Genomic DNA, 23,284 nt, shown 5'->3' with positions numbered 1-23,284 from the left:
GATCAGAATGAACCACGGGATGCCGTAACTGAAAATATAACTTTAACTTACCTAATAGTGTACATGGGGCAGCACGTTTCGCTAGTGACATTCTTAAATAAATACGTACCACACCGCCTAAATCCCCTATCTACTAAAATCTGATATTCCACATCACTAATAGACAAAGCCCACAGCCCTGAAATAAATTTTAATGGGGTAGATTAAAAGTATAAACAAATACGACCTCACCTGAATAAAGTTAAATTTCGTACCACTGGCAATGCTCGAACTCTCGGATTTACAATACGAGCATCGCTCTTTGTCCCTCGCGGAAAAAAACTCCACACGGCTGGCATTTTCTTCCATTTTACAGCCAGCAAGATAATTTCATACCCTTCTTTCCACGCACGTACTTGTAAATAACTGATCTCAGTCAACAGAAAACACAAGTATAAGCACGCCCTAAATATTGCCTAAACTCCAGGGGTAAAAATATCCTTCAATTACTTCATGTATTGTATTTTTATTATGAAACATATTAAGGTTAAAAATGCATTACCCCGCAATAACAATTTCATTATACTATTATAGAAGGTTATAAGGAGTTTTATGGCGTTTAATGATCTATTTAACTATTACAAACAGAGCGGAAAACTTGCGGGTGCAATCGAGTTATCCGAGTAATCTTCCTCAGTTTCCTCCCACTAAAATTTCGGGTGGTTTTTTCTAATGATTATCTCACTTTTCTTAGTTGATCAACATCGTGAGCGGCGAAAATTGATCAATTTTGGACTAAACCAAGCATAATCATGCTTAAGGTCTTAAAATGACCGCTTCGACGTGTAATAATCGTTCGTATGTTGTTTAAAAGAAACTCGTTATAAGACTTTATGCAACAGCGCCATACTGTTGAAATTTGTAACTTGATAAACATCATTCTTTTGTGCATTTTTAAATTGCACTCAAGTTTAAAAAATTATCTGTTTGACGATAAAATTACTATCTTTCATGTTATTCGTCCTCCAAGCCGCATGAAAACATCGCCTTGTTCTTCCTGTGCAGCCTGCATAAATGGCGGGAAATGTGTTACAAGTTTCCACGCAAGTAGCCGGTAGCGCTAAAGTCGCAAGTACAGTTTACTATCTGTCGCTATTATTTGGTAAAAATTTTTCCCGCTGTCGCTAAATTGTAAACAACTGGCTGTTGACAGAGTCCTTAGTGTCAGCGTTCGCAGTGATGTTCAAAATCATCTTCGTATAACTTTGGTTAATATGACGCCCAGTACTTCCCAGTGTTTTCTGTAGTGTATGAGCCATAAGCTTCATTCGTGAGTTTTTCGTGAAGCTGCCTGACATATGGAGGCATCACGTGACAGCTCCCAAACAAGCATCGATGTTCATTCGTATTTGAAGGTTATTTTGTTTTTTCGAGTAGAAGCTGACGTTTGGGTGTAGTATATCCTAAGGATATGGTGTAACTGCAGTGGAAGTGGTTGGAGGTAAAACTGTGTTCTGTTACGCTTTTAATGTATACATTTTCCTCAACTTCCTTCGTATGCATTTCGCGCTCTCATTTTCAACCGTGCACGACATGGCAGTAAACTCGATATCCAACATGGCTGACTTAGCTCTTGTGTTAACTTCTCCGTCTCAATATAACTATTTTTTTCTGTTTTAAAGGGGTAACTGTTGTTAAATGTAAGAGCTTTACTGAGAATTGTGACGATTTTATAGATGTTCTGTCAAACCTGCTTGTTACTTCAGCCTTAAAACGTTAAGAGTTGTTTCTGCTTTGTTGACAAAAGATTCACTCCCCTGTTATTTCTCTACCTTAGTCTTCTGTGTGGGTTTACTGTTATTTTAGTTAAGTGTATAATTTAAACTGCTGTGATAAATTCAATGTTTAATAGGCTGTGTTTTCTCAGCCATTCTTTATGAACAACCCCGTAATCGATAATTGTCAAAGTAATTCAGGGGAGCAAATTCCTTGTTCTAAGTTTATGGAAGAACTAGCTGTAGTAAACATTTCATGGATACTGTGAGTTAGTGTAGGATTGGTGTTGTGTTGTTCGTCAGCCTACTATTTCACACAACTCTAATCAAGCCTAATGTTGTTATTTTTTGGTTTTAGAAATAGGCTTGAAAATGAATCGGCCATCAAGATTGAAGTTGTCGGATGTGAACCCGAATTTGCTGTGTGTTCTTTGTGGAGGGTACTTCATTGACGCCACTACAATTGTGGAATGTCTCCACTCATGTAAGTTGTGGTATTTTTGGTATGTTGAATCGAGGAAATGAATTTATTCCTTACCAATATGGCAGTGTGATGTAGGTATTTAGTTTTTCATTACGACTGATGGCACTGGAGTTGTGATAAGGATTCAACGATGGTGATCATCAAAATTAATTCTGGAATAAGTAGACACAATTTTTGGAAGTGATGCGGTAAAATCTATTGATAAGAGTGCATTTCATATTTTTCTTTTCTTTTTTGTTTCTTAATTAGTAGAGGTGCCCAGTAGTGAAGCTAAAGGGCTATAGCCCCCCCCTCGTTTGTATCCTATTTATATAGAATGGTAATTTTCTTCGGACCCCCACGACTGAAGGGAGATAACTCCCACTTAGCTCCCTCCCCCTTTGTTCCTATCCTGGATCCACCACTGGAGGTGCCTAACTCTTTTCAAATCAATTTTTGAGATCAAAAAAAGTTGATTTAGTATTTTAAGTGTGCATTGTTAATGTCATCACGCTTGGGTTTAAAAGTGAGACACGTTATTATGCAAAAGAAAAGTGTGTTGGGGATATTGCAATGGAATTCACAATTTTCCAATTTCACTCTTGGTGTTTCACTCTGGAGATTCTTTATGAATTATTGGTGGAGCTGTCTGTCCCTAGGCACGTGCCCACTGGCTCTTCAATCATCTCTATTCTCTGCATGCATTTATCATATGTAATGTTTCCCTCCCACAGCTTCGTGTTACATTTCAATGCTTTAACTTACCTTTCTTTTTGTGTGTTTAGCCAGGAATAAATCTTTCCTGAATGTTTGATGAAATTTTTGTCAGTTCTTAATATATCACTCGGCATATACACATTCTTGATTTAATTCATTAATAGCACTATTTGTTATTGCCTATTTTGGCTCTTAATAATTAAGTTACTTAGCTAGATAGTAGTTTAGTAAGTGTATTTGCTAATTTTTCCGTTGATTTTTCAAAGCAAAATATTATTTCACCTCAGTCATTCATCCAATGACTATCCAGTTTAGTGAAGTTGTCGAAGTGGAGCTACGAGGCACTGATTCTTGCTCTGTATTTTCCTGGCTTGACCCACCCCATGAGAATTCTTTTTGTTCCCAAGCATGAAAAATTGGCTTTAGGGTGTGCACTTTGTGGCAGATGAGGAGATCATGCGATCACGGGTAAAGATTTTGCGGAGTTCCAAAAAATCATATTTTTATCAGGGCTGGAAGAAGTCGGAAACGTAATTGTAAAGTGTTTAAGGCGACTACGCTGAGAAATTAAATAGGTGAACAATATAGCAAACTGAGGGGCTGTGCTAGGTATGGGTCCCATAATGTCCGAGTAGATTGGGTTGGGTGCATTTTTAGCCTTCTTGCTTCCCTCACAGGAAATCTCTCTCTCATTTTTTTTATTCGTAACACACCTGGGATTAAAAAATCTTTTTCCCTTGCTTTCTTCTTGTCCAACATATCTTCCTGAATAGCTTCAAGCCTTATGAGTGCATCCTGATTAACTTGTTCTTGCTCTCTGTACCACAATGACCTATAAGCAATCTCCTCTTCCAAGGGTGGATCCAAGATTTTCTTCTGGGGGAGGGAGGGGGGGAATTCTCATAAGGGTGTGATAGTCAAGTAGTCATCTCATTTTTGAGATTAAAAACAATATGTTACAATTACTGTAGAAAATATTCTCTTTATTTTAATATGATAGTTATTAATCTGGAATTATTAATAAGTTACATACAGTGGGACCGCGTTGAAGCAAGTGGGGGCTATTGCGAGACCCCCGCCATTACTAGAGATAGCTTAAGCACTGTAAATTGATCCTATGATTAGCATGTAAAAAAGTTTGCCCTTTCTATGTTGGCACTCGCCATAGCGAGAGTTTCCATCACTGGAGGACCTTCACCAGGAGTCCCTAACCTCTGTAATTGCTGGTGATCTTTTAGAAAGAAAGTTAACATGGAGTGCTCAGTCTCATATTCATGTGGAAAACTGTTATTTGATGAATAAGTAGTTCATTTTGTTGTAAATATTGTGGCATTAGCATTTGCGAATGCTCAATCTTCTTTTGTTCATCAGGAGGCAGAAAGCAGTCGACAGCATACCCTCATGTCTGTGAGTTGCGTGAATAGAGAGCATTTGAAGGTTGACACCATCGCCAAAAATCGCAAAACATGTCAGAGAGAAAATTAAAATAATAGATCAATATGATCCTTTCAAAAATTTACCTATCCTTTCAAACCTTGTTCACTTGTTGGAGTTCTGGGAATTTTTTTGTTCAAAACTTTAACTTCGGCAGTTTTTTGCTGAACTGCTGTTGGATACATTGAAATGAGTGGCTCATTATGCGTATTGCATATCTATCTTGTATTCAAATAATGAATGAAATTTTAAATGTGGTTATTACTTAAGCAGCTTGAGTGATTCTAGTGCCAAAAATATTGGAATTTCCTCCGTGTTGATTTTTTTTTTTGGAAGGAGTTGGATAGTTGGGGTTTTCGGTCCTCTGCGTCCCTGAAAATTTTCAACTCCCCATCTCTTCTGGAATTGCTTGAGAATTTGTGCACGTTAGTCAGTGAGTGGGACATTGTGGGGCTTTTGTGTGTTGTGGGCATGCATTATTTGTTACTGTGAGCAGAACTTCTTGTCCAATCGAAAATTTCTCAATGGGAGTCCATTGCAATTCCTGTAACTGAGGTATAAATCTATGGAAGAGAGTTCATCCTTAGACGACGCAACCCGTGAATCGCCTCCGTTTATGGTTTTCCCTCATGAAGGAATTGATATTTTGCTAATCCAGTCAAATTCGTTTTACGGAAAATATACTGTAACTCACAATTTTTGAGCTATTTTTGTTGAAAGCTTGTAGAAAACGGAACCATTTTATTTTACTTACACTTTTTTCTTTCAGTTTGCAAAACTTGCATTGTCCGCTACTTAGAAACCAGCAAATACTGCCCTATTTGTGATGTACAAGTTCACAAGACCAAACCTTTGCAGAACATCAGGGCTGATCATACTTTGCAAAGTATTGTTTACAAATTGGTCCCTGGTTTATATCAAAGTAAGTATCCTATTAATCTTCTTTCTAAAGTTCAGAGACTTCAGACATAAGATTTATCATCAGTGTTGTCATTCTTTTTAAATCTTTATCTTTTCATGAGTGTCCAAAAATACCTTTTATGTATCCTATTACGTTGTCGTGCTCAGATTTGAATTGGTATGGGGGATTGATTTCATCTCTTTAGTTACTTGAGACTCTGGGTTGCAGAAGCCTTCTTGAGGCATAATTTGGTGTATTTGCAGTGATTTATCTCATGTGCCCAGATCGCTTCAATGGATTGAATTAATTTATTTATAAAACTTGTGGTAATTTTTCACAAGAAGCTACTATATTTTACTATTTTTTATCATTTATACTACTTAATTTTACTATTTTCTGTATTATTTGATTATTTTTCATTTGTCCTTCATGAACATTTTGTTCCACTAGATAAAGCTTGAAAAAAAGTCTCTAAAATTGAACTAACTTTTTCACAACAAAATTTCTTTGACTTATCTCTGGTTGTACCCCTACAGATGAAATGAAGCAGAGGCAAGAGTTTTACGTGCGCCATCCTGAAGTACCGCCTGTGTCTGAGTATGATGCTGGAGTGATAAATGAAGAAACATCTTGCATATACTGTCCCGATGAAACAATTGCTTTGTGTTTAGAATACTGTGGAAAGACGACCTCCAGTTCAACCCATGATGATCTCAAGTCCAACTATCTCTTTTCTCCAGCCAACAAGGTAATCTACTGGGTTGTATCTGCATTTTACAGGAATGCCTCTGTTGGTATTTCGTAGAGATGGATCGAATATTAAATCATTGCTCGAATATTTCAAAATTTGAATACTTGAATCCTAGAACTGGGCAAAGCATGTTAAAGCTTCTATTTCACTTGATGAATGTATAAATAAAAAGGTATGTGTCAAATACATTTTTTAAATCAGTATTTTTTATTTCATATTTAATGAAATCATTTGCATCGATAACATTATTCTAAAACATATTATCTATAGCAGTTTTTTTAGAAATACAGTAAAACCTCTTTACATCGTACTGGAGGGGACCAAAATTTGGGCAATTTGATGTATGGAGGTTCACTATAGAGAGGTTTTAGTGATAGGAACCATTTTAATAATAAACCATAATATTAATATATTTAAACATACATGCATGCATTAGTGAACATATATTTACAATTTAATGATTATACAAAGGTAAAAGTAACTTGTTCAAGAGGGCTTTTTAGGAAAGAAATTAGTTATTGGGTTTGCTTTAACCTTTTTAAAACTCTTTCGATATAATGTTTTCAATTCTATTGAATATAATCATATTATGATCGCATTCCTCCATGCTTGATAAAAACCATTCAATTACATACAATGAATCCTCAACCTCTTTTTTGGTGGGAACTGTAACTGATTCCTTATTACCAACATCTTCCTCTAAATCCATCTTCTTCTGTATCGTGCAATATGTATACATCTCCTTCACCACTACCTTCCAACTCATGTGGGGAACATATGAATAAATCATTATTAGCATTTACAAAGTCTTCAAATGTTGAATTTGTGTCAACTATTTTGTTGATTTTATCGTACTCTGTAGGTTCATTCTCAAATATCTCACTTTCCTCCTGTTTGCTACCACCATTAATGAAGCATTTCTCAAAAATTGAGGATATTGATTCCTTCCACGAAAGGCACAGCCTGTTCATAGTCTGAAGGATGTTCCACGAGCACTTTTAAAGTCGTTTTCACTATTCACTCTCCATAAAAAATAAATCACTAGCTGTTTTTGATAATGTCTTTTGAACAAAGAAATAATTCCCTGATCTAAGGTTGTAATTTACTAGTAGTGTTTGGAGGGAAGTACACAACTTTTATATTTCTTAACATAATTCCTTCATCCTCTTATTTCACTGCCCACATTTTTTATTTGTGCAGCCTAGATGTACAGTTTCTTCTGTTTTTCCTGGGTTGTTTAAAATAGATGTCAGGGTAAATGATGCCATTCCAAAGGTCACTGCTACATCTTTCTTCTGCCTGCCCTCGTCGATGGCTCGAAAAATTCCTCGGAATGTGGTAATGTCAAGCAGCCACCTTGTTTTATTACTTTTCGTATGTTTTCATATTTTATGGCAAACAATTGAAAATACTCCTTAAAATATATTTTAGAAAATTGATTTATCATTCTTATAACGTATGACTTGTTAAAGATTATAAAAAATAAATAAACACGTGACTATTGCAAAAAATAAACAAGATATTGAGCGTAATTTTGAAAATTTCGTCGAATTCCCTTTCTCTAAAATACAATGCTCATAGAGTTCCGTAGAAAAATTCTGTCGAGGGCACAAAGAAACGCTAGGTCTGCAAAACGACATGATTTCCTGGTGAGAATGCTGGGCGAACTACTTCAGAATGCGGCGGCTACGGTAAAAAATTTCATTGCTCTACCGCGTATCAGCTAATTAGCCGTCTCCTTCATCTAACATTGTCGCGCATGGAGTGATGTTCGTTATGTATTGCTTGAAATTGACGTCCCGGACTCCCGATGGAAGAGTCAGATTTCGCGGCATAAATACGCACGCAAGACATATGACTGTTACTAAGCGCAATATGCGATCGTTCACGAAAGCATCGAAAAAAATACCAAGGCGGCAGTGAGAAAGTGCTACACCGGGAAATATGGGAATAAAATAATTGCAAAACAGTATTTGATTTATTTCGAGTCACAGTAAATTCATGAAATATTTTCATTTTAGAAACGGAAGTAGCAATGCGGTTGAGTAATTCTGTCTCCATGAATGGGAGTGAAGTTAGTTGAAATATTTCCGCCGACAAAGGATTATAGGCTGCGCTGATCGCCCCTTATATTAATTGAACATAATATGTAAGCATTTACAGGAAAATAAAGCCATAAGTAACAGAAAGTGAGTGCTATCGCGCAATTTTGACCATGATTCGAGAGAAAACGATTCGTTCTGTCTTCATTTACTGGCACTTAAAATGATTAGGATAGTTTGTTGGCTTTTTCTTATTTACTGTTAGGTATGCTCTCATATGGAACAAAACGGCCATAACTAATGGTTAACATGAAAATTACATTATAGTAAAGGTGTAAAAGAAAAGAATAAGCGTGAAACATTTATTGCTGAAAATGTCATTCCATGTTCGTTATCGCGGCTGCATTAATGGTCTCTAGTTGTCTCGGTACGAAATGCGGAGGTAGTTTGGCCGTCTCGGGGGTGTCTCGTTGCTATGATATACAGTGGAACCTCGTTAAAGCGAGTACGGGCTATAGCGACACTCCCGCTATTACGAGATATAGCCGATGCACCGTCAATTGACCCTATAATGAGCGTGTTAAAAAATTCGTTTTTACGAGACCCTTTCGGTGTTGGCTCTCGCCATAGCGAGGGTTTCACCGCCGGAAGACTTTCATCAATACTCCTTAACCTCTGTAATTGCTAGCGATCTGTTAGAAATGAAGTTAATGGAGTGCTCAGTATCAAATTTATGTGGTAAACTGTCGTGCGATAAATATAATGATTGACGAAGAAATGCTTTGCATGATTTTTATTCAGTGCGGCGCTTATAAATTGTTTGAATAGTTAGTCGTTATTTGAGTAAGGGAATTTAATGATGCAAAAAAACATCGCCTTTTGTCTGGATTTATGCTTACGTTTATCGGATAGATGTTTATCTGTCGCCGCACCACTCCTGTTCCTGTATATCTGTTCGCAACAGGTATATTGGCTATTATTTGCTCCACCTCCGGTAAAGCGACAATTCGTTATAGCGAGTGTTTATTAGTGCACCGTGGGGTGTCGTTATATCGAGGTTTCACTGTATAGAGGTTTTACCATATAAAGAGGCTCACTATAGAGAGGTTTGCCTATAATTTTACATGTAAATGTGACGGGACCAGAGGGTTGGTACGATGTATAGAGGTTTACGATGTAAAGAGGTTCACTACATAGAGGTTTTACTGTACAAGCATTCTTACTAGTTCAGGATCATGTATGCTTCTTTTTTCGTCACATATTAAACCTGAAGGTGCTGAAGACTTGCTCAGAAAAAACTATTGATGGAGGTGTGATTAAATTCATTGACAATAATTCCTTCAAGTTAGGCTACAGACTTCATTTTCCAGCAATCACAGATGTTGTCACAAGGATTAAGGAAATCTTCTTCCGTCTATTTTCGAATTTCTTCTTCTAGAGTATCCTGACTCTTTCCGTGAGAACCTGGTGCTGTTACCATTAACTAAGAATAAAGTCCCCACGCTGTATGTTGTTGCTTTACATCAGCTATTTTTGGTTGTACTTTTCCTAAGGTAGCTGTTTTTGTTGGGTGATATTGTTTAGTCATCTCCAATGCCAATTGTTTTTTTCTGAATTTTTATATCTCATCATTATATGTATCTTGGAATACGCTGATTTCGAATGGTGGATCAAGAATTGTGCCTAAAGTGAATAATTGCTCTTTTTCCTGAAATTCATACGCACCTTTAATTGAAAACAGCAATTCATTGACGATACCTTTTAGATGACTATGCGAAAACGTCTAAGTTTTTAGGAAATTAATAATGCTATTCACAAGGGGGATAACTTAAGAAACTTTGACTGCAATTCATTTAGCAAGAAATGTTGCTTGCTCATTACATCCAAAACATCAATCGATTGCTCAATAGCATCCCATTGTGGTGGAGTTATGTCTACATTAAAACTCAGGTTAGAGGCAGCTACTGTTATTGCGTTTTTCTGTTCCGAAAGATGCCTCATCATTTGTTAATGAGGGTTCCTTCTTGTGGATGAGCTTCGAGTGAGAAGTGTTGAGCATAATTTTTTGAATTTTGGTGTAATGATGGTCTGCGTTCTGCCAGGGGCCCACTGATATGTGATTGTTGAAGTCACCTACGAAACACCTGTTTTTTTTTACGAATGCAGTAGAAGCCCGGTTTAATGAATGATCAGAATCCCTCAGAAATTACTCACTAAGTCGAGTGCTTGTTGTATCCAAAGGTATTGAATAAACCCACCAAGTCTCGTATTCATTTGTATTTACTGTTTCCGTGGTATTTAACAAAATTAAACAAAATAAGAGTCATTATCAGGCACAATGTAGTAGTATCAACATATTTAAAGAAAGAAATGGGGGATTTTCAATTTTATAAAATATTAATTACTCCATTTTTGGTGATTTTATTCCCGTTCTTATATTTTTTTACCACCACAGAAAGCTGCAAAAACAGCGTAACTAGTTGGAATCATTATGTTTGGTATGGGGTAGGAGTTTATGGATAATTTTGCATATTCAACATTCCGACAATATTAGTTTTGTTTAGTTTTCGATTGTTTATACAGTGCATCAGTCAGTTGGGTAAATTGGCTGAAAGGTTCACTGAAATTCAGCATGATTCGGTGGTCAAATATATTTCTTGCAAACATTTTTCTCCCCAATGGAAATGTAGTCAGCTTTATTCTTTAAAATCGCACCAATTATTCGTAGTCCTGTGGACCTTTGTTGACAGAACCATTTGAATAATGCAGATTCCATTTGCCGATGTTCACCTTGCCGTAAATATTTTTGGCTTCTAGATGTTCCTAGTTCGGTCACTGCTGCATGAATTATATCTTTCTTCTTAAATATTGTGAACAATGTAAATGACAAGACACCAAACTGCCTCCCAATATCAGTCTTTGAAATCCTGCTACTTTGGCACTCATCTAATGGATTGGTGAGGATGCATATGCTGCATTGTGAAATTCGGAGCGGAGTATTATTTTTGATATAGGAGTCCATGTTGGAACTTTTAATCATTGCCAAGAAATATAAAGGATCTGGTGTAGGAAATAGCATTGTGTTTGCATAGTACACAGCCCTTGGGGGTAACCTGCATCTAAGTTAAGCCATTCATTTAAACAAGTTAAAGGTATTGTGGTATTGTGTGGAAGTGCGCCAGTTTTGCTGAAATGACGTGAAACTTTGAATTCTACAGAATTTTGGAGATTATGAAGAAGAGACAATGAAGATTCACTATGATTGGTCGATAAGCAGAGGATTTCTGCTATCAGCAGAGCAATTCTCTTTTACTAATTAAGGTTGATTATTATTTTACCATCTTGGTGTAGTAACTGTGATTTTCCTACTTGGTAATATTGGTTGACCATATTTTGATTGAACTGCATTCCTATGCATAAATTAAATATCGAAATATACATTGCTGGATAGCATGCAGCGACAGGTAACGTTGCTCTGGCTTTTTATAAGTTGAAAGTCAATGTAAGGGCGCTGATCTAACTACGATAATCTTGCGCTTTCCACTTCCAAACCTATCTTAGGAAAAGATGGAGGGGGTTTCACTACAATGTAACTTCCCACGCTTAAGACGTAGCCAATTAGCTACAAAGCCAGCCAAAGAGGGTCGGGGGGGGGGGGGGAGGGGGTGTACTAACTCCCTCTCCCACTGTCATCTACCTCCCATTCCCTCCCCTCCCCACTGATAATTGGGCCGAACAAAAGAGGAACGTAAAATGGGAGTGCACCGAGTGTATTCAAGGCCGTAAATCTCATAAATGCTTGGACATAACTGGCTGTAGGTGTTATTGATCTGACAGACGTCTTGTATTTTTAGTTGAATATAGTTAAGTTCAGAATCCCTCATCTTCGTAATATGTCCGCTGATACTGTTTTGCAGACTCTCTCTATATCTAATATTCCAAATGTAATCCTCAAATCCGATTTAAAACTAATGCATAGCATTCTAAACTCTGCCATAGACTGTCCCGATCTCGTCTCCAATCTAACTTTTAAAGTTCCATGCAGACCCACCCGAACGCATTTGCTCCTCCATGCGCCCATTCCCAGATTGTCACTAACCAAACGTTCCATCCTCTCCCGCCTCTCTTCCCTCATAAATTCCCTTCCAGATCACATTGACCCGTTCTCCTTCCCAAACCACTCCTTTACAAACCGCGCTCTTTCCTACCTTAATAGGAACTCTTAAGGTCAATAAGTTTACTTCAATGTATTGTTATATACTTAAATTTATTATGTTTGATTGTGTTTGTACTTTTTTAGTTTGTTATACTGTGCCACTATAAAATTGCAAACTATGCTCTATGTAGACAATTTGATGAATAAATAAATTAATTAATAAACAGATAATACAAAGCATAGTTATTGCCCCCTCAGCAGTGGATTGCCCTCAATAAATATCTTTCGTAATAACGAGCATCCACAGTGGAAGGAACTTTTTGACCTTGCTAAATCCGATTTATTTTACATGTAAAACATGGGCCATTTTGCAGTACAAAGGCTATCACTCGCTAAAATGGGATTCTTGTAAAATGCCGTACTCGCTAAACCGGGCTTCCACTGTATTTTAATAAAAATTTTGATCCTTCGTCAACCTTGGCGTGTCAATGGAGAGCTGTCGTTTGGCATAAAGAAACAAAACTGATGTCGGGGGAATCCAGCATCCGTGTAGTCTTCGAATCTGTGATGATCTTTCCGATTAGTGGAACGGGTTAAGAGCAGTATCTTTGGGGAAGGTACCCCAAAAGTCGAATTTTTTTTCCCCTCGCCATTTTCAATTTTTTCGAGGGGGAAAGTTGGGGTTTTCAGATCCTCTGATCCTGATTTCCTAAATTCATTTTCAGTCCCCCACATCGCACGATATCTATTCACCACTCTTATCCGCAAAGTTGATGTAGTTTGTCAACTTGCCTAAAACTGCATGCACTAAACAACTGGAGTCCCCTACATTGTTTCCGAGTCAGCTACCAATGACGTGCATGTGGCAGCCTATGGCGCAAAATTCAAAGTATTCGAGTATTTGTGGATACTATGGTGATATATTTATTTATTCAATTTATATACATTTTATTCACTCAGCTGTTTTGTAAAACTATGTAGTGTTTGAATGTAACCATGTTTACTTTTTTATTGATAATAAGTTAATTGCTAGTTAATTAAAGGAAATTATATTTCTTCTAATGTGTTATAGTTTATGTTAAATTTTATTTGTCAAAAAATCTGATAAAATTTTTTTATGCCTCTAACAGGGTTCCCACTCAACCGTGAAAACCTTAAAACCGTGAATTAGCCGTGAATTTCCTCTACCGTGAAAAAACCGGGAAATAGCCGTGAATTTCGTCTTAAAACCTTAAAAATCTCTAAATCTTGATAATAATACCTTCCCAGAAATTTTCATCTTCGTTCGTAGCTAGCGCACTTCTATTCATTGTGGCGAGCATCGTCGCATGCGGCCGCATGGGTCAGAAAAGCGTGGGAACGAATGTTGCCTGAAGAAAAAAACATTCCCCAGCGCAGGCCTTTTCTCTCTCCCTCCTGAAATATGACACCACTTCTCATCAGCTTGTTTACTTTCCTCAAATGGCTTGGTTTCCCCTCCCTCGGTCACTGCTTAGTCCCCCTTCCACCCAATTAGCCTTCCCACTGGCTGCAGCGACCACTTTCGAAACTAAATCTAGATGGCCATTGTGTCGAAAAATTTGAACGTTTATTCAACACCCTCAATCCTATGACTGGAAGACCGCTAGCCTTGACAACCTGCCATGCGCTGTGGACTCTACGCTCCCTGCGTTTGAACCGGGTGACAGCGAGCTTTCGGCGTGACGTTACTAATTCTCGCGCATTGCGGCCCTGAAAACGAGAGAAGATTTCCGCTTATGGCAACACAGCTTTACACGATTGTCGCATGCGTCGACCTGGAACTTGCCAGTTTTACGTCGCAACCGGAAAGTTTGTGTGGAGTTATTTACTGTCGGTGGTGATCCAGTTCCTCCGCTTTGTGCAATTAAGGTAATGCTGTTTGTTTGTGACGTTAAAGCCTCAATGCCGTCGCGATATAAACTGCTACATAGTCTCACGAATACAAGGATCAAGAACTTTGCTATTTCCTTGATCCTTGTATTCGTGATATTATGGATTTCCACCAAGTTACGCCCTCTACGATTAATTATGCTACATAGTCGTTCCATTTTTCCCAGAGCGACGGTAAGAAGGGAACATGATTTGCCTCTGATTAGAGAGATCGATTCAGTTTTGGTTTCAGAGTGTTACGATAGCAGAGAAAAGAAGTCATTACACTGCCGCTTTCAAAAGAAAGTTATACGGTGGAACCTCGATCTATCGTTCCCGCATTGATCGTTCGCCGTTTCTGGTCCCAAATTAAGTTCCTTATAGACAATTTAATTTTTTCCCGCATCTATCGTTCCCCGAAGTATCGTTTCTCGCATTGATCGTTTGAAGATCGCGGTTCCGACGCAGAATTTTCCCGCATCCATCGTTTGACGAAAATGAGACGAAATAAATACAATGTGTCATTTATGGCTAATAACGACAAGCACGTAGTTGGAATCCTCCCCAAGAGATGGAACTACCATTGGGAGAAGCTCAGTGCCGTGGGAAAGTAACATTAGCGCATTTCCCAAGAACCTTTATCCCCCTCCATTCACCATTCGCCTCCCCCCTTCTGACGCTTTCCTCTTCTTCAAAATAAAAACAGGTCCCAACTCGCGCAGGGATCTTATTACGAAGACCTTAGCTTCGAAAAAAATATCGAGTTTCACGAGAACAATAGAAACGTGTTTCGCGCTCCCCCCTCTTCTCACCAACTGACCTTTTTCAGCCTAACTGCTTCGAAGTTCCCAGTTTATGGAGGTCAACTGCTGCATGAATCACCTATTAGCCCAAAAGGTGTCTAACAATGATATTCAGTAATTGCTATTATGCTTTTATTAGATTGAAATGTTAGTAATTTGCACGTTAAAAAAAACGAGACCACACATGACGTATTTTAAGCAAGGAAATAGATGGAAAAATACGATGGTGATTTTTGGCGAAACGCGATATCCTCGTAGCTGAGCTTACGGCAGTTAATTCGGCATTTTGTTCCGAAAACATCATACCAGGTTGTTATCAGTTATCAATTTACGAGCTATACTACTACTAGTAGTCTCACTTGTCAGAGTTACTGACGAAGGGATATCTTCTCAGGATTTTTGTTTCTCCCTACTAACAATCCGAATTCATCTGATCATCTGGCGCTACGCTAATTAGAAAAGAATGGGCATCTTTTGGGTAAAAAATTTCATGGCGCAGTCATATGGTCACGCTTCGCCCTCTGCAGTGTGCTCTGCGTACCCCCGTACGCGATAGCATCAGTTCCGAACTTCACCTCGTACGAGTGGTTCCCTACTTTCCGGGGTGGCTGGACTTCGAACCACCGAGTGTTTTCCATGTGGGTTTAATAAAGTCATTTTCACTAGTTTAATTTTAGTCGTCTTCCGACCATGGCCCCTCCGAAGAAACTATTGAGAACTTTAAGAGATGGACTGAAAATAATTGAACATGAAGAAAAGAATCCGGGCTAGATGCGCGTGAATATTGCAGAGCGCCTTGGGTTGTCCGCTAGAACATGACGTTAGGGGTGGGGGTAGATTGAGCTACCTGGAGAAAACAAGTAGAGATATGAAGGCGAAGATCCAGGTGGGCGTGCCACTGACGATTAACGCAACATTGTTCACGCTTTACACACTACCTCAATTGTATTAAAAATATATTCATTAGACAGGAACAATTCAAGTAATTGACTATTTTTGGCCTTCGTGATCCATCTCACAACCAGTCACTGCACCGGCGAATGCGGTTGTTTTAGGCACAACATGCACATTGCTCTCGTGAATACGTGTACTGGAAATGGTGTTTGATGGATAAGAATTTTTACATCTTACTGAAATCCATAATAGCAGTGTAAATGCCGAGTGGAGAGGAAACATTCAGAATTTTGAAAGAGATATGGGTCGAATCAACAATATGACGTATGTGTCTTGATAAAGTACTACTATTCCTGTTATTATCTAAAATATTGTTTTGAAACCTTTAATGAATTTCTTAATCACTCGCCAAAATCCTGCGTTTCCTGGGACATAGGCAATCTAGCAAAAAAAATTAAGCATTGATCGTTTTTCCGCATTCATTTTATAATCGTATCGTTATTAATAAAGAAAAATTGTCCCCAAGTGGAGTTCCAAAAAAGGAGGGTAGTCTTAGAATCGTGTTCGTCTTAGATTCGTGCTAATACGGTGTATGAAATTGTTTTTCGATTTATTATGTTCTATTAACAATTTTCATAAAATATTTTCCGCTGAATAAGAAAGATTCAATTTATTATATTCTATAAACAATTTAAATAAAATATTTTCCGTTAAATAAGAAATATTGGGGTGGGGGAAATTCGGTTACTGTGCAGTAATAACAACGTGTGCAAAAAACAATCTCTCAGCGAGGAATTAAAAAAGGACCTCGAGTGTCCGGACGGAAGAAGGTCCGAAGGGTATTCGGCGTCCGGGCAAGAGCGCGGTTGGGCTGGTCCTTTAGTACGCCCTGAATTTTGCAAACGATAGATCACGTCATAACAGATATCACTTTTCATTGCGGCGTTAACATTCACGGCGTTTTTCGCGTACGTTAATTTTCTGTTGATATACGGCCAGTGATTTTCTTATTGTTGGCTTATTAACGGACCGTGAATTTAGCAAAATTGAGACCGTGAAAACCTTAAAAAAACCGTGAAAACGTGAAAAATAACCGTGAAAACCTGGAAAAAGCCGTGAATTTCATTGTTCAGGTAGAGTGGGAACCCTGCTCTAATGTTCCTTGAAATCCTTGCACACTGTTTAATATGATTCAACACTTAGTGCCTCCAAAATTACGCAGACCCCATGATTGTATTGATTACTACCACAGCACCTGAAATCTGGCAGATTCCCAAATCTGGCATCACCCTTGTCCCTATGGTTCCAGATTTGGGGTGCTCAACTGTTTGTTAGATGGTGCTATAATTTCTCTTGGTTATCATTATATGAAAGGGGACTTTGGTAGCCTGGAGGGTGGAGTGCTTTTCCTCTTGACTGTAAGGTTTCGCATTTAAACTGTGGGCAAAGCCCTTGGAAACCTCCCAATGTAAATCCTCAAAGCCTGTAGTCTTAGGTCAAGAACTGGCTCCCCTACCCTGAGTATGGTTATTCACTTGCCTGTAGCAAAGTCTGGCATTAGTTTTATTTACCCTCTCCAATCCAAGCCAAACCTAGGGTTAAAACTCTTCATGTGAGTGATTAATCATTAAATGTATTGATGATGGATTGGGTTCAGTTGACATTGATGTCTTGTATTTTAATGCTTTCAGGATGTCCATCAACACCGACGATATTTTAGATGCCCTGCTGCAGTTACCGTCTCCCATTTGAAGAAGCTGTTACGTTCAAAATATGGCATTTCAGCTGATCATAGGGTGGACATTATGTACACTGAGGAGTTGTTGAAAGAGGAATATTCTCTGATGGATGTGGCTTACATATACTCATGGAAGAGAGTAAGTTCCCTTTTACTTTGTTTATTTAATAAATACCTTGGAGTCACGTAAATCATGTGAGAGTCAAGAAACAAGGACAGGAATACAAATACACCCATGCCTCCTATAGCACAAGGGATGCATTCCCTGGGGTCTTTGCGCTGTACGAATTTGCATTATGTGCGAGCATTTTAACATTGGGAAGATGGGGATGCCTTCCTGGTAGCATAGGTGTTGGGTATCTAATTTCCTCTAAACCATATATATTCCCATATATAGCCTTAGAATACCTTATTTATATAAATTTTATAGTTTAAAATATCTTTCAAGATAGTAGGCACGCATTCAAAGACTTTTATTCACGTTTAAAAAATTCATACGTGCTTTTGAAATTCCCTCCTGTCATGCAGGTAGGCTAACATCTGCTATCTCAGGGGTTCGTAATGCATTGCTGGCAGTTGACGATTTTTCAAGCAATATATAAAATATATGGTTTGAAAAATCAGGCTGTATAAAATACCAGAGATTTTACAAAAACATCAGAATAAGCAAATGAAACGATTTACTTTAGATGACATGTATCTAGCTTCTATCAAATTGTAACTTGTGTACTTGAAAACAAAATGTTGTACGGCTCATCTTTTGTTATTATGAACATTTTAAGGTTGCTTAAACCATTAAAATTTGCATTTTGTAAGACTTTACAAATTATACTGGTCTTACTTTTGGTGAATTTTTCAATAAACATGTGAGTGTTACGATTTCTCTTAATGAGGACCCAAAATACAGAAAACTCCAAAATCCAGAAATCACTCAGTCCCATGCTTTCCAGATTTGAGGTCCTGTACTGTATAAACAAAAGAGAAGATTTGAGGCAAGCAATACTATTAATATGTGCGAAATGATAGCAATTTCATGTGTATTTAGCACAAGTTCACGTTTTATCATGAGAGTGTTAAAGTTTTTTGATTAGGCTACGCTGCATTGCGATGTTTACCAGAGGAACGAATTTGTGCTTTATCGAAATTGCACTAATCGAAATTGCGCTATACGAGGCATTGGTGTTATGAATTCTGTAGCTCCTTTTATATTCCTCTGGGTTGAAAAGTTATCTCTGCTGATTGCTATTTCATAGTCTTACGGTCAAATGGTCGAAAAGGGTGACCATTAGGCCTATTGGGTGGAAAGCCCAATTGATCTTGAGAGTTGTAATAAGTCAGGGTAAATTCAGGAGATTTGAAATGGAGGAGAGGATCTCAATCATGGCATGTGGGAAAATTTATGTTATGACATGCAAATATGACAAACATGTTTTTTTTTAATTGGAGCTGGACACTTCAGTGTTAATACGGGGCTCGTCTCGATAAGGTAGGATTTTTCTGAGCGAGAATCAACGTGCAGTTCTTCCCCAAATTATTTTTTCACTTACTTACTAATTTACTGAATTTGAAAGGGAGACACTTCGGATAATCATTTGAAGAGCAAGTTTCCTTCAGATCATGCTGTAGTGTACTCTTGCACTATCTTGAAGCATAATCATGGTTGCACTGCAGCTAAAACAACTTATTACTTCGTTACGGGATCACAAAATGCACGATTTATTAAAGTGGTTTTTTGCTATCAATTACGTACCGTTTTAATCCCTCTCATTACTCAGTACGTCGTACCCCACCGAAAGTCAAAGCAATATAAAATTATGTTCAAGGGCACGCGTAAACTAAGCATTCCGTCATCTGCGACTTCAAAAACAAATCATGTGGTCAGAAATGGTCATGAATACCATTAGAATCGACATACGTTAGCGATAGTCACACCAGTGCGCATCATTTCTGCACAGAAAATTTGCCGAAATCATTCACCATGTACAGCGGTCACGGTTAATGAGTTTAATTTGAATGATCATTTCACTGTATAAAATGGCCCCAATGTTAATGATAATTTCATGATGGCCTCAGAAACGAAATTTCAGCTTATTTTTCTGGTTGTTAAATGGATGCATTGCCCTCAAATTTTCCTCAAATATTTGGTAGTTCTAGAGTTTGCATTAGCTATATGAATTTCATATTGTTGCACACATTGCCAATGGAAATCGCTGTTGAGTTATTAAAGTAAATGTAAATTATTTTTATTTTCTGATCTGTGTACCTTATGAATTCTATGTTTGTACCGTCATATTTAATTGTTCAGTCGTTGAAAACATAGATTCCTCTGAAGAATGTGGTATTAAGAGACGACTCGGTTAAAGATTATGCTCCTGAGTGATGAAAGTGCATTATTTCCATCCGATGTCTCACATGTACAGTGATCGTATTAATAAGGTGTATTTTTCATGGTGGATCACGAAAAACTCTAAAGCATATAACTCTAAAAATATTGATAGGATATTACAATAGTCATTAATAGTAGATCTATGCTAATTTCTACAAGCAGTGACCAAAATGCAAACTTGTGCCATTTAAAATTGCTTTTAGTCAACTCATTATCTTTTAAGTATCATTTAAATTTTTAAAAGAAAGATAAATACTCCCTTTTGGGTTTTTATCATGTATTCCACTTAAATTGCAATATTGTATCCATGGGGTAATTCAACAATCCTTACTTGGTCTCAAAAATTGTGTTATATTTTCAGAAGGGCGTCATGCGCTTCACATACAGGATATTTGAACGGCCTCATAAGAGGAGGAAATTGGATCTCGAAAGGTGCAAAACCACTTCCAATTTTGTGACTGATGCCGGAAAGATTGAGCTATTGGGAAGCGCGAATGAGACTAAGGCTGTGGAAGATAGTGAAAGGTTAAACCATGACCAAATCCCTTCGGTGCCTGAATTAAATTTGAAAAATGAGGACTCCGAGGAGAAGACCAAGGAAAAATGTGATATATCTGGTGATGGGGGTGCAGCCGTTGGTGGAACAGCGGAGGAGCAGTGGAAGGAAGTGCAATTGCAAATTAGTGAAAATGGTATAATGAGTGTGAGGAACATGGATGATTTGGTATCGGCTGTAGAAGGCGGTGCACTCAGTGGTGCTTTCAACGAGACGATAATCAGCAGCGGGAAAGTGGAAGAGAGTGCTGGGGAGATGGTGAAAAAGAGTGAATTGAGTAGCAATGCACTTGCAGAAAAAGACATTTCCAAACTACCGGAAAAGGTGAGAGACAAAGCTGAAAATTCCAAGGAAACTACAACCCATAACCAAACCTTAAAATCCATTAGTGAGTGTTCTGAGGCTGTGGGAGTCAAACCTCCATTATCTGTTGGTAATAAAGATATCAACTGCCCGTCAGCATTGCCACCAAAGACAAGTGTATTGGACAAAATGTCTGAGCAGAGACCCAGTGGTGGTGTACGCTATGGATTCCCAAAGAAAGATTTGAGTTCTAAACCAAAGGATACGAATGGCAAGGAGGTTGGTGGTGATTTAGGTTCTTATACTCACCCAGTGGAAAGCCCTCAGCTGTGTGCATCCGCACCATCAAGTACTGTTACCCCCAGTGTGAGCTTAATGCCAATAACTCATAGTACGGCAGCGTCCAATACCCCTTCCACAACCACCGCCCCTAAGAGGTCAAACTCTGCTCCAGTTGGCTACAAGACTCTTAAGACTCCCCCTAAAACTTGGAATCCCAGCATACCGAGATCCAAAGTTTTGGCAAACCATTCAGCCTTTGGGAAGTCAGGTGTAGGGAGTGTGGCAAACCATAATGGCAGCATGGGTGTGCCTGGCTTGCATGCCATCTCCCCATCAAAGCCCGAGGCCAGTGTGGATGGCAAAGCCAACTACTCTGGCACGGAAGGTAACGGAGGGGTGAGGTTGCCCCCAACATCATCACCCAAACCTCTACGCTTCTTCAAGATGAGGAATAACATGCCGAGGTACTTGGGAAATCCCTCCTCTGGAGTGAAACCCATGTACTCGTTGCACCCTGGTGCAGGTGGCACTATGCCTGCACCCACAGTGACACCAAAGCCCCCTCTGCCCCCCCTCACCAAGCTGGAGCCTAAGACCAACTCCACGGCACAAGCCCCGCTTTCGTCATCATCCATTGTGCCCGAGTGTAAAACAGACAAGAGCCCTACGGCAGCAAAAGTTGCATTTCCAGTCCCTCCCACGTCGAGGAGTGGGCACCCAAAGCCCCAACAAAGTGGTGTTGTTTTGCAGACGACTGCAACTTTGGCAGGCCATTCCCCATCCGTCGTGTCCCAGCAAAGCTGCCACATGACCTCCCACGCCCAGTTACCATTGCAGCGTACCTCTCAGGGCAGTGGGGCTCCCGCGAGCAGCGCATCATCCTCGCCAGGCTTCCACTCCTCCCTGCCTCCCAGCATCAGCATGATATTCGGACAGTCGAGGCCTGGCGAGAGGCCCGTGTCGCAAACGCCTCCCCCTGCAGTGCAGAGGGTCCCAGCCTCCGTACATCACCCCCCTCACCACTTCCACCACCCCGTCACGCCCATCCACCTGCTGCAGCACCGACAATTGCCCGGGAAGGTGAACGGAGAACTGAGCAACAACAATGGTGGGGGCGAGTCCAACAATGTTCCCAAGAGTGGCAAATCCCTCGATGTGCTACCGGCCCCCGTGGTTGCTCCTCCTCAGCCCTCCGAGGCTCAGAAGGCAAAGGACGACGGGAGTGGGGAGGTGGCAGTGAAGGAACCCATCAACGGGAAGATAGAAGGCAGCAGTGTGCCAGCAATAGCATCCCCCACCTCTGTCGTCGAAGGAAAAAATATGGCACCGAGCAAATGTTGAGCACATTACATATATAAATATATGAATATATTTTTTGTGTGTTGCTTTTGGATTTATTTCCTCCTTCCTAGTGTGTAGGTGGTGATAACTTCATCTGTGATTATTCCCACTTTGTACTGTGTGTTTGTGTGTGCAAGTGTCTTCCCTCTAAACGCCTGCTTGGAAGGCCCTTCTTTTTTGAACACCCCTTGCCTTGCGACCTTTTTGCATCAGGACACGTTGTTCACAATGTTAGATAAAGAAAACTTTTTAAAGATGTTTTGATTCTCCTTTGGAGCATAAAGCGTATTTGTGTTTACTTTTCTAGTCCCTTGACTATATTTTGATACTTATTGTAAAAAGGACGAATGGTTGAAAATAATGTTGACTGTTGTAAATTTGTGAAGTTTGAAAAGTTTTTATGATGATTTTTGAATGGTATGCTGTATATATCATAAGCTTTTAAAGATGCAGTTATTTTTATGTATAGTTGACTGCTTTCTCGTTAATAAACCAGCAATTATACACCATGTTTAGTGATGTTTGAAAATACAATTTAAACTTAATGCTGGAGTACAAAAGAGTAGGATGATCGATTGATTGTTTTGTCTTCAATTGCAATACTAAATCCTTATTTAATAAAAATCTGTTAAAGTTTTCACTCTGTGTTGACATAATTTTGTTATTTCTTTGAAGTAGTTAGGTAATCTTTTAGGGTGGTAGGTCTTCATATTAAGTCAAAAATCCTGAGATTGGTTCGATGCATTTCTCCACTCAACCATCGTAGCAACTAGCATTTTCACGTTGAGGTATTTTCTATTTTTTGGCATTACATGTGACATACATCTAATTCAAGATATTTCCTTTTTACCCTCTTTTTGTCCTTTTTTCCTC

General features: G+C 38.8%; 2 protein-coding genes across 5 annotated transcripts in view; one reads left to right on the top strand and one right to left on the bottom strand.

The window, feature by feature from the left end:
- The window catches only part of LOC124157042 (arginyl-tRNA--protein transferase 1-like), a 34,121-nt gene extending 33,299 nt beyond the window's left edge, over positions 1–822 (bottom strand). Inside the window, exons 1-3 of one of the 3 annotated variants that reach the window (XM_046531511.1) lie at positions 542–822; positions 255–455; positions 52–178 (exon numbers count right to left, since the gene is read on the bottom strand). In XM_046531511.1, coding sequence (XP_046387467.1) covers positions 52–178; positions 255–348 — 221 coding nt within the window. In that variant the 5' untranslated portion in view covers positions 349–455; positions 542–822. The remainder of the gene's footprint in view (positions 1–51; positions 179–254; positions 456–541) is intronic. The other 2 variants (XM_046531512.1, XM_046531513.1) reach the window with 2 other exon arrangements.
- A 321-nt stretch (positions 823–1,143) lies between these two features.
- On the top strand, positions 1,144–23,051 carry LOC124157040 (polycomb group protein Psc-like). 2 transcript variants are annotated; one of them, XM_046531509.1, is made up of 6 exons: positions 1,144–1,480; positions 2,113–2,238; positions 5,138–5,290; positions 5,806–6,017; positions 17,497–17,682; positions 20,291–23,051. In XM_046531509.1, the coding sequence occupies exons 2-6, from the start codon at positions 2,127–2,129 to the stop codon at positions 22,409–22,411; spliced, it is 2,784 nt and encodes a 927-aa protein (XP_046387465.1). In that variant the 5' UTR covers positions 1,144–1,480; positions 2,113–2,126; the 3' UTR covers positions 22,412–23,051. The 2 variants fall into 2 exon arrangements, with proteins under 2 accessions (XP_046387465.1, XP_046387466.1); XM_046531510.1 differs by lacking the exon at positions 1,144–1,480 and adding an exon at positions 1,574–1,679.
- Positions 23,052–23,284: the final 233 nt, after the last annotated feature.

This window comes from Ischnura elegans, chromosome 4, assembly GCF_921293095.1.
Source record: "Ischnura elegans chromosome 4, ioIscEleg1.1, whole genome shotgun sequence".
Taxonomy (NCBI): domain Eukaryota; kingdom Metazoa; phylum Arthropoda; class Insecta; order Odonata; family Coenagrionidae; genus Ischnura; species Ischnura elegans.
This window is presented reverse-complemented; position numbering and strand designations above follow the sequence as displayed.